This window comes from Henckelia pumila, chromosome 4 (assembly GCF_033568475.1).
Source record: "Henckelia pumila isolate YLH828 chromosome 4, ASM3356847v2, whole genome shotgun sequence".
Classification (NCBI taxonomy): domain Eukaryota; kingdom Viridiplantae; phylum Streptophyta; class Magnoliopsida; order Lamiales; family Gesneriaceae; genus Henckelia; species Henckelia pumila.
Genome location: NC_133123.1, coordinates 31,555,307 through 31,567,514, shown reverse-complemented (window position 1 = coordinate 31,567,514; position 12,208 = coordinate 31,555,307). Strand labels below are relative to the sequence as shown.

Here is a 12,208-nt window from a genome sequence, read left to right as displayed (position 1 = left end):
CCCAAAAATCCACGGACTGACCCAAAAATTTCCATGGGCTCTCAAGCCCATAAAAATCATTGGGCTAATTTAAATAAAATTTTAAGACCCCAAATAAATTATTTGGAAGCCCAAATAATTTTCTAAACATTTAATTTGGCCCAAAAAACCACTTAAACTAATAAATACCTTAAAAATAAAATACCCTAAAAATGAAATACCCGAGCCTGACTTACCTAACACGGACCCGGACCCAACTAACATAACCCATGATCCCTCTGACCCGACCCGGACCACCCAGCCCGAGCCCAGCCCAAAATAAAACCCAGAAGTTCAAAACTTAACCCAAGCAGATTTCTGCTCACGACCAAATCCGTGCAGCTGTACTAATTCCTTTCGTTCTCTCTGATCAGACCCTATTTGACCATGAAACCACTTCTAGCACTTAAACAACATCGAGACGTTTCCATAAAGCTAAAAACCAGCCCAAACCATGCAATATAGGTGGAGAACGATTACAAATAACAGACATCATCTGTGCTCGCACACGCAGGTTAACAGTGTTGCCAAATACGATCGTTCTACCTACTCCGGCCATATTTTTCCGTGAAACTACTTCTCAATCCTAGAATACATCTATAGGTTTCGATCAAGCCAAAAACCAGCCCAATCCGTGATCTGAGCAGTTCACACGAAGCTCTGCACCAGACCCCCTTTTCCTCCTCACTTGCAGACATGAGCAGTAGCCAAACTTTCGTTCGTGCCACTTGCTCCGACAACCATTGACCGTAAAACCACTTCTGAGACTTAGATAACACCCTGGAGGTTCAAACCCAACAAACCACGCACTAAATCGTGGCCTGAGGTAGGAGAACGAACCTCACTTCCTCGGAACCCTAACCTGCGCGAGCTGCTACACAGAAGAAGAGAGCTTCATTTCCAGCCTATCTCAGCCTCAAACCCCGACCTAGCTCAACCCTAGGAACACTCATACACTTATTCAGCCATGGACCAGCAGCCATGTTCAACCCATTCAAGAAAAACGTGAGGATGAGATGCAAACAAGCCATATTCATGAGTTTTTCATCCATAAAATAAAGATCTCGCATGAAAATCATATTATCAATGCAAAACGTGATGAATTCAGAATATATAGCTTATATGGTGGCCAAAAAGAGAATTCAAACATGCCTCGTACTTTATTATTGAAGAATGTCGCGTATACGGGCTTCGGGACGACGGAACGGCAAAGAACTCCCAAAAATCTTGAAGCTACGGCTATGGAGATCTTCTATGCTGCTGGAACCGAGGGGGAGGGATGAACAAAGGAGGTGGAGGCGGCTGGAAAGGAGATAGCGTAGTTTTTGGGGTAATTAGGATAGTTTTAGGGTAATTAGTAATAATTAATTTACAATTTATTTAGGATAGATATAATACTTCAAAATATAAAAATTAAACTCCTAAATACATACTAATCTGATAGAAAAATAATAAATCCCGAAATATTATCTTAAGGGATTTTTAAAAATTAATAAAAGTCATTAAAATGGCTTAATTTGGCTAAAAATGGGTTTTCTAAAATACATATATAAAATACCATAAATTTTGGGAATTAAAACCTTAAAATAATATTTTATGGCTACTAAAAATCTCATAAAATAATTTGGATGAAAAATCAATATCTTTTCCGTCCACGGTCCCGTCTACGCGATCAAAATAATAAATTTCTTAAAAATCTAAACTTTTCATAATCATGGGTTAAATGCTAAAATAATTTAAATCATGCATATACATCACATAATACACATAAATCTCATTTAACCCATATTTCTAAATTTTAAATAATTAAATTTTCCTAATTATGCATGCGAATTTACGTAATCAAATTTTCGGGCGTTACAGTGATAGAGGAACACTAACATTGAAATTCGTTATTTTATTTTGGGTTTTTGCAATAATATTTTGTTATTAAATTTTTAGACGCTTCCGCATTTGTTTCGTTATTTTGGAATTATCGAGTTGTAAAGACGATGTTTTGAAATTTATTTATGATAATAGACTGGTTTGGTCTATACTGTACTACGAGGCTGGTTGTTTTATGATTTGAGTGAATCTAGAACAACACGGTGACACGTCTCAGTATCGGGGCGTGACATCGCTAATGTTCTTGGTTAAAACGTATACATATAAAAAAAAATTGTGTGATCATATAGTAATTGAATTTGTGTTCTTGGATAGGTGATTCTTGATATCAAAGTGTTCTCATAATAGTTGGAAATTGGAATGGAAGCATAATATTCTCAAGTAATTTCGTTTCATCATCATCATTTTACATGGATGTGGCGTCAATAAAATTGAAAGGAATGTATCATAAAAATGTTCCGATAATTAATGAACCGATTAATCTAAACTATTCAATAATTTAATTAAATGAAAATTTTAAGCGACAAGTAGCGTTTAGTCACTTAAAAAGTAGGCGACCAGCCCAATGGGCTAATCACAAAATATGGACAGCGGAAGGCTATTATTAGGAAAGCAGTCAACATTTAATTTTCTTGTTAAGGGCTAGCCATATGAGCCCAGGGCCGTGATGAACCGAATGATACCTGAGAAAGCTGGTCCGATCATTCGCTAGAAAATTTTGGAAAAATTGTGTTTTTCTACTGTATATTAGTTTAGTACTATTTTAGTTATTTTTTTATTCCATTTTTTTCGTTACGATTCTAGTTATTTTTTATCGAATATATTAATTTTTTGTGATATATATGCTCAATTTCAGTTTTATATCTATCGATTTTGGTAATTTTAATATAGTCTTAGGTAGTGTTTGGGAGAGCTTTTAGGAAGCATTTTTCAAATTTTTTTTCACAAAATTTTGAAATTTGGTGAAATTTTGTGAAGAAAAAGGAAAGGAAGAAGCAACAATGGTAGTTGACGAAATTCAGATTTGACAACGAAGATACATACGTGGGAAAAATATATAAATGAAGTAATTCTAAAATGATCAGGATATATATGTACATAGACTTGTTACTCCTGCCACTTGAACAAACGGGGAGAGACGCATTGAAGCCACAAATATATATAATTAATCTCTCATTCATGAAATTCGTAATTTGGTCACATTGTGAATAATTCCTCTGCATATTGGACAACTCTTGCTTTCTTCCTTTAAAATCCTGCATTAAAAAAAAAAATGCATATAGACACCATTTCGTGCGAAGAATAGCATGATGTATTATATATACTAATCATATAGATGATAAATTCATATATATGGATGACGTAATGATTAGGAATTAAACAAAAATGTAATCAATTCATATAATATCTTTCACCCCCAACAACATGATTTACAAAAAGGCCCCCAATTACGAATGAAAATTTGAATATATGCACAAAAAATTAATTAAACATAAAATAAAAACACTTGCATATACGTACAAGGAAAGTTACACATTAAATTACATGTTCGCTTTGAAAATTTTAAATTATTCCCTTTTTATTTGAAAAACTTTTCGAAATACATTTAAGATAGTTTTATAATTTCAAAAATAATTTATAACTCGCATTGTAAACCCAAAAAATAAATATATCACAATTCTATAAGGCAAAAATATAAGAGTTTATGTATATATAGATTATAGTGTTACCTGTTGGCACAAGTGAGGCAAGCAACAGAATGACCACAAGGAACAAAGAAGCAATTTGTCTCATCATCGTAGCATATAACACAAATCTTTCCATCATACAAATCCTCCGAGTACCACAGACCCCCTTTACCTGCACCATAATTAACTACGTCGTTGTCAGGGGTCGATCCAGGATTTTCTTCTCGAAATGCTAAATTTGTAGTTAAAAAAATCAATGGATCGAAATGGTTTTCTTATGTTGATGTTAATCTTTGAGTCTTGTAATTTATCTATTTTTATAATTTTTTTTGGCTTTCCGGTACCTATCTTGCTAATAATGATGATTTTGATGGCCGGTGAATGAATAGTTTCTATTTTATTTTTTTTAAAATAGTTTGAAGAGTTGACATATTTGTCTTATTTTCTTGATACAGAGTATATATATTATAATATAATTTTTTAACCACCACTCTACATAATGATTTAATTTTAAATATTCTCTAACCTATATTTAAACACAAATATTACCCAAAAGAATAAATAAATATATATAGCCTATCTGGATCGAGACTAGACTGAACTAAAGCCCAGTTCAAATTACTATAAACACTTATTGTCGTATCATTATTTTTAGAATCCCAAAAGGAATCTAAAGCCTCCGCTTGAATTGAAGTATTTCAAATTCATGGTTTTCAAATGCATTTTTGTAGTTTGAGAAGTAGCACCACAAACATCAAATCTACTTTTTTTATATTTATATAGTAATTCATAGTAGTTATGATGGATTTCAAGTTCATCCAATAAAGTGGTGATTTAAAATCTTTTTTACTTTATCTAAGTAATATGTAAATAATTAAGCTATAATTTGAGATTTTTTTATGTTTCATCGTTAACACTAAAATTATAATCGAAATCCATTGATTTCAAATCTTTCAATCCAAGCGCAACCTCAAATGTCAAAATCTCAAATTTAAGACGAGATCTCGATTCAAACAAATATGAATTTACCTGATTCTAAACAGTAGCGATCATCTTCTTCAGTACTTGTTCCATAACTGGGAAACAGAGCTTCCTCCTTTGATGACAATATTAATCTACTGCTTTCATTTGCACCAACAATGCCTCCATCTTCACCTTCCTCATCACCATTGGATTTCCGAAGAAGTTTCACTATCAGTGCGATTATCAACATAAACAGTGCTGGATATATATATATATTTATTTATTTATTGGCAAAAACACAAATCAATAAAAATCCAAACTTTCTGAAAAAAAAACCCGATAAATTTCTAAAAACACACTGATAATTTAGTACCGATAGCTGTGACATTAGAAACCAAACGTATCGAAAAATCAAGAAAAAGCTCGTCTTCCACTTTGAATCCGGTCGACATTCTCTTTCCAGTAATTCTTGTGTACGTTTTCTTCTGGCCGATCGAGTAATTCAAATCTTTTCTTGATTTGTTATGAGAGAAAACACCGAAGAATGTGATAAAAAAAAATTTCTCAAGATCATGTATACTGGGCCTGCAGAATGTTTTGGAAATTTGAAATCTGATCTTATCTAGCTACTCTTTTAAAAAAAATAAAAATAAATTAGTAGATATAATTGGGATCCAGACAAAAGTCATTGGGAGTTATATTAATGATAGTGGTTTTGTCGGGAAATTATCTTCTTATATAATATTGCGGACGATAGGAGTTGGCCCCCCATGATATATTCCACTCCATCTCCATGTCTCCACGTATTTAAGCCCATGCGAGGTTAACTGTGAATTGTGAAAGGTGACCCATTTATGCTCCCTATGGTCAAAGATAATAAAGATTCCCTTGTCTCAGTCGAAAAAAAAAAAGGATAATAAATGTTGTTGACAAACTTGACAAGACTTGCAAAACAAATGTTATTTGCGAAAATTGATTTTTTGGAGTTGATGTTTGTTATTTTGCGATTTTGATTTTTTGTGTTGTTATATTTTAGTTTTTGTTCGTTATTTTTGTTTTTTATGAGAAAATTTATTCTTTTTTTCAGCGTGAGGATGATATAACATCAATGCAACGCTGATGTGGTGCTAATGTGTATAGTGTCATTTGAGTATTTTCGGCAAAAACGGACTAAAATTGCCAAAATCGGAACCTACATGACTAAAATTTAATATAAAAATAATAGATGATCAAAATCTCAAAATAAAAATTATCGGACCAAAGTTGCAATTTTTCCATATTATTATTTTGGTGGGATTGGATATTGTTGATGTGTATGATGTTACATTAAAATTATGAATAAAAAAACGATTGAAAATGTAATTTTCTCTTTCAGAAAATATGATTTTAAAGTGAATCCTCGGCGATATTTAATTTTCAGTGGAAAAAAATGATTTTTGGTTTTAAACATTAATTCCAAGCATGAGAAATTTTGACTTTTGGAGTATCTTGGCTTTTCATTTGTGTTTCTATGCTTCAGTAATATGGTGCAAGTGACCTAAATTTCTTTCTTTTTTTTTTTAATCTTTTACTTCATCTAAGTTATGTATTTTGAGCAGTGCCGGACCTGAGATTTTGAGGCCTGAGGCGAGCACCAAAAATGATACCCTCAAAGCTAACTATTCATATAGAAATAATAGTATTTGCAACATGAATTTTACAAATAAAATTTAGCAAAAATAAATCATCAAAAACAATATGTTATAAGCAAATACTAGCAAAACAAAGAAGATCCAAACAAAATATAAAATTCATGTTTCGAACCAGTATATATGTCACGCCCCGGACCCAGGCCCGCGCAAGCGCGACTGCACAATGGGCCCCTATAGCAATTACTTCGTATTCGTCCTCGCTTTACAAAAATTATTAACCCAAGTTGCTATAAAAGTCCATTGTAGCTCATTTTAAACTCATTTTAAATCTTTCAATTTTTTCATGTGGGACAGGGGTCTCACAATCACCTCTCCTTTAGAACGCGACGTCCTCGTCGCGACCTGACCTCTCGATCCACCAGCACCGGGAATCTAGAGGTGGCTCCTACGGGTTCAAGATGTGGCTCCCGCGTCATGTAGCACTTTGTCCCGCAGGTTCAAGAGGTGGCTCCCACGCACGTAGCACTTTGTCTCGCATAGCACTTATTTCCCAGGGTCTGCGGGCTGGTGACCGTCTCTGATACCATTCTGTCACGCCCCGGACCCAGGCCCGCGCAAGCGCGACTGCACAATGGGCCTCTTTAGCAACTACTTCGTATTCGTCCTCGCTTTACGAAAATGATTAACCCAAGTTGCTATAGAAGTTCATTGTAGCTCATTTTAAACTCATTTTAAATCTTTCATTTTTTCCATGTGGGACAGAGGTCTCACAATATAGTTACTTGAATATAGCTAGTTTTTGAAGCGAAAGTATTAATTAAGTTTGCATAATCAACTTTTTCAACAATTTTTTTCTCGATAAATAACATAGCTAACACTTAGTTTTTCTTGCGACATAGTTGATCGAAGATAAGTTTTGATCAACATCAATTTTAAAAAATTGAAAAAAAGTATCTGGTAGCTAGGAAGAGTTCATTCCAAAAGTATTTAACCAATCCAATGATAATTCTAAACTAGATTCTTTCCAAATAAAGTAAGCTTAGAAAAAAAATTTATTTCGAGTGATAATTGATGAGTCACACAAGCAAACGTACAAAAAGAAGGAATTCAATATTATAAAAAACCAAAATCTAAATATGTTTGAGCGGTAGAAGGAGAAGAGATTTTTCTTACCTCAATGACTTTGTTTTCTCTCGAGTCTCGCCTCCCTCGAATATTTGAATTTGAAATTTTGTTCAATCTGCACTCTGCAGATTTCTTTTTAATTATCACGTTTAAAATTAACTAACTAAGATAGGACATTTTTTTTTCTTTGGAAAGAAATTAAGATAGGGTCTATCAACTATTATTTATAAGCTTATTTAAAATGGTCCTGAACTATCATATTGATTTTTTTTTTTTAAAGATTTTGGTGCCCCCAATTTTTTTGGGCCTGAGGCACTTGCCGCATTTGTCATATAACAGGTCCGTCGTCCGGGCATGATTTTGAGTCAACTCTGTTTTAATATCTGAATTTTGAACATGTGAAGTATTTAAAATCTTAAAAATCCGAAATTATATTTCGATATAAGATATGTTTGTGTTTTAAGGCCTGGTTTTTTAAAAAAAGAAAAACTAAAAATGAAAGGAGTTTATTCAGTTCTCTATTCCATTTCATTATGTGTTGCATTGTGTTTGGATCGAATTTTGCGTGTGATGTGTCAGACACGAATCGTGCCAAAAACATGTTTAAAAGTGCAAAAATCTAAATTATGTGAAAATGTTGTGAGTTCTTATTCGGACATCATTCTAACTTTCTCGAATTTGGATGCAATGTAATCGAAATTTAACCAATATAATGGAAGATCAAGGAAAATAAATTTTTGAATGATATGAATACATGATTATATCACTAAAAATTGAAAACGACGTTTTTACAAGAATATAAAGCTTCAATATGAAATCTGAAAGTTGAATTAACTAGACTAAATGTTAGAAAACAGAACTAGAAAAATCACTAAAAATAAAAAATTAGAAATTTGTAAATTGAAACTGAAAGTATAGAGATTTGCACTGTTTGAGTGTTGTTGATGTGTCTTTTTTCTGCATTTTTTCCTTCTTTTTGAAACCTTGATTCATCACCTGGTTCTCCTACTCAACCGTCTAACTTCATTCCTCAATACCTCTAATTCAGTTCTTTAACCGTTTAACTCCACTATCGCAGTACCTACAACATGAACGGCCACACTAACATGGTATATATGTCATTTTTCTCACTTTCTTGCGCCCGCTTTGATATAGTACTTGTTATCCCTTTCTCCACTTGGTTCCTCAAGTTGGTTTCTTAGGTATCCAATTCCACTACCCTCTAGGTCTCAAAGGTTGTTAACCAATATGCTTTGTTGTTCCTATCAGGCTAGCTCGGACCTGTTATATGACAAATAAGGCAAGTGTTTCAGGCCCAAAAAAATTGGGGGCACCAAAATCTCTAAAAAAAAATCAATATGATAGTTTATGGCCCATTTTAAATAAGCTCATAAATAATAGTTGATAGACCATCTCTTAATTTTTTTCCAAATAAAAAAAATGTCCTATCTTAGTTAGTTAATTTCAAACGTGATAATTAAGAAGAAATCTGCAGAGTGCAGATTGAACAAAATTTCACATTCAAATATTCGAGGGAGGCGAGAGAAAACAGAGCCATTGAGGTAAGAAAAATCTCTTCTCCTTCTACCGCTCAAGAATATTTAGATTTTGGTTTTTCATAATACTGAATTCCTTCTTTTTGTACGTTTGCTTGTGTGACTCATCAGTTATCACTCGTGATAAATTTTTTTACTAAGCTTACTTTATTTGGAAAGAATTTAGTTTAGAATTATCATTGGATTTGTTAAATACTTTTGGAATGAACTCTTCCTAGCTACCAGATACTTTTCTTCAAATTTTCAAAATTGAAGTTAGATCGAAACTTATCTTCGATCAACTATGTCGCAAAAAAAACTAAGTGTTAGCTATGTTATCTATCGAGAAAAAAATTGTTGAGAAAGTTTATTATGCAATTAATACTTTCGCTTCAAAAACTAGCTATATTCAAGTAACTATATACTGGTTCAGAACATGAATTTTATATTTTGTTTGGATCTTCTTTGTTTTTTTAGTATTTACTTATAATATATTGTTTTTGATGATTTATTTTTGCTAAATTTTATTTGTAGAATTCATGTTGCAAATACTATTATTTCTATATATATGAATAGTTAGCTTTGAAGATACCATTTTTGGTGCTCGCCTCAAGCCTCAAAATCTCAGATCAGGAACTAGTTCATGTAGTCTTCCTAAACTTTAGTTCATCGAAGTCTATCATTAAAATACTTTATGAATTAAACAATAAATTAATGAGCCGAACTAATTTATAAGCCGAACATGTCGATAATCACTGTTCTGACCTAATATTGTGAAAATCATTATTAATTAATTTCAATACGTGGCTAAAATTTTTTAGAGTAGACGTCTTCACTTTAATTTCTCTATTTTATTATGAACATTCATGATATTGGCCCGACTTAAATAGGATAAAGACTTCTTGTTGTATTATGAACATAGACGTATATGTGTTTGTTTTTGTTTCCGCGTGTGTGGGATAATGTGATATTTGTATAAGGCTTTGATGATAGTTATTTCAAAATTTTCATATCATAATTCATAATACCTCAAACAAATATAAAGATATCAAATTGAGTAATTCTATCATATCATATAAAATAAATGAATCGGGTTCATAATTTTCAAAATAACGGATTGATATATTTCGTACCATTGTCCAGTCACCTAAATTAAATAGGAGAGTTGAAAGTTGATTTTGCAATTTTCCAACTCAACTGTTCATCATGTTAGTCCGTTTTAACATATTTGCAAATCAATTGTGAATAAATGTTTCAAATTTTTGGTTATAGAAGCACAAAAAATAAATAAATAAATTAGTCAAAGAATTTCGTTAATTAATTTTTTTTTAAAAAAAAAATTAAGAAGCTAAACCAAGATTAGGGTTGGGAAAAAAAACCGAAAACTTTGGTATACCGCACTTACCGTACCGAAAAATATCGTATATGCCGAATTTGATGGTATACCGAAAAATTCGGTATCGGTATCGGTATGACACCAAAATATTTTCGATATTTCGGTATACTGAAAAAAATAATTTATATTAAAAATGATAATAATAATTTTGTATTGGACTCAATCAATTTCGGTATGCACGGTATATTACCGGTAACGTAACAAAAGAAGATGAACACATTTATATATAATTTCGGTATGAATGGTATATTATCGGTACCGAACCGAAATTTCGGTACGGTATCGAAATAAAATTTACATCTTATCGAACATTCAGTATACCAACGTTTCGGTATACCAAATATTCGGTACGGTATGGATATCGTATTTTTCAATACCGAATATTTCGGTAAGGAAAACCTCGACCGTACCGACCCACCCCTAACCAAAATTCTCGAAACCATTTTTTTAAATTTTTTTGCACTAAATAATGTTACGTTTAGATTGGGACCGTTGTTCCGAAAATGATATGAATTATGATAACCTCCATTTAATATATTTTTTCTTTCACATCCCTCATCCGATTATTTTAAATGTAATTAATATACGATCATAGACCTGTTAGAAATTTTTTAAATCAATTATTATGTTACTTCATGTAAAATAATTTCATCAAATTCGGTCGGAATTACACTTATTTAAAATATTTTATTTTTCGATGGTAAAGGACATCTTAGTCGCTTACACAAATTTTTTTCTGAGGATTTTTTATTGTACAACCAATCGAACCCAAAAACAGAAAAACGAAACAAAAACAAAGTAACAAATTTAGCTTCCAACTCATCCAATGCCTCAGTTAGACTTGACCTTGGTAAAATGTTTCTTTCGCAATTATCAAATTCGGGTGATTGACATGAAGAAATTCCAACAAATTGGTTAATTAGGTATAAAAAATAGGGAAAATAATTTTTTTGGTCCATTAACTTGTTCATGTTTTGGTTTTGGTTCATTAAATTTTTCGATGTAGTTTTTGGTACACTAATTTTTCATTTTCTGTGATTTTTGGTCCAACTGCATACGTGTCATCTTTTGATTGGTCCAAAATGATGACGTGGACCAATCAAAAGATGACACATATGCAGTTGGACCAAAAATCACAGAAAATAAAAAGTTAGCGTACCATAACCCACATCGAAAAAGTTAATGGACCAAAACCAAAACATTGACAATTTAATGAACCAAAAAAAATATTTTCCCTAAAAAATATTACTTGGATCTGCTCGTAAAGGTACTGATAGGTGGACTGATGTGGAATATATAATATGCCTCTTTGGTACGTTGAGATAACCTCAATACCAAATAAGATAAGTGAAATTAGTGAATTTTAATGAAAAAAATGCACCACTTTAATTGCAAATGGACCAACAAATAAAGCTATTTGCAATGAACATGTTATAATATATCTCACATTGAAATATTAAATTAATAAATAGTAGTTTATAAACTTATGAGATCACCCCATCCAATAAGCAAGCTTTTTGGGATGTATCTCTCTTGAGTTTATAACCTACCATTGGTGTTTTTATTGAAAGTCGTAGTAATGAAAGAGGCAACTTAAGAAAGAGCTACCTTCAGATCGACGTCGCTAACTGAAAAAAAAAATTATAGACTTGATTAAGGTGCATACACCAAATACTGAAAGGTGAGTAAAGTTGGGCCGCCACGGATGTGATGTTAGTTCTTTGTACAATACGTTTCCAATATACATTTTACACTACAATTCAAAATGTGCTACGTCTATTGGTATTATGCAAAGAAATTAAATAGAGGAAAGAAGTTTGAAGAATTGACATTTGACAATTATACTTAATTCGATTAATCTAAAATTTATTTTATCTATATTTGAAGCTTGTCGTTTATTAGTTATTACAATCTTCTCAAATAATACATTGTAACTTAAAGGTTGTTATTGTTAGAAAAAATATATAT

The 12,208-nt window shown here is 32.0% G+C and overlaps 1 protein-coding gene across 1 annotated transcript; it reads right to left on the bottom strand.

Annotated features, from left to right (window-relative positions):
* Positions 1-2,925: 2,925 nt before the first annotated feature.
* On the bottom strand, positions 2,926-5,200 carry LOC140867645 (E3 ubiquitin-protein ligase APD1). The gene is made up of 4 exons (XM_073272696.1): positions 4,927-5,200; positions 4,620-4,811; positions 3,633-3,762; positions 2,926-3,158 (listed from the first exon to the last, which is right to left on the bottom strand). Exons 1-4 carry the CDS (start codon positions 5,003-5,005, stop codon positions 3,080-3,082), a joined length of 480 nt encoding a protein of 159 aa, XP_073128797.1. The 5' UTR covers positions 5,006-5,200; the 3' UTR covers positions 2,926-3,079.
* Positions 5,201-12,208: the final 7,008 nt, after the last annotated feature.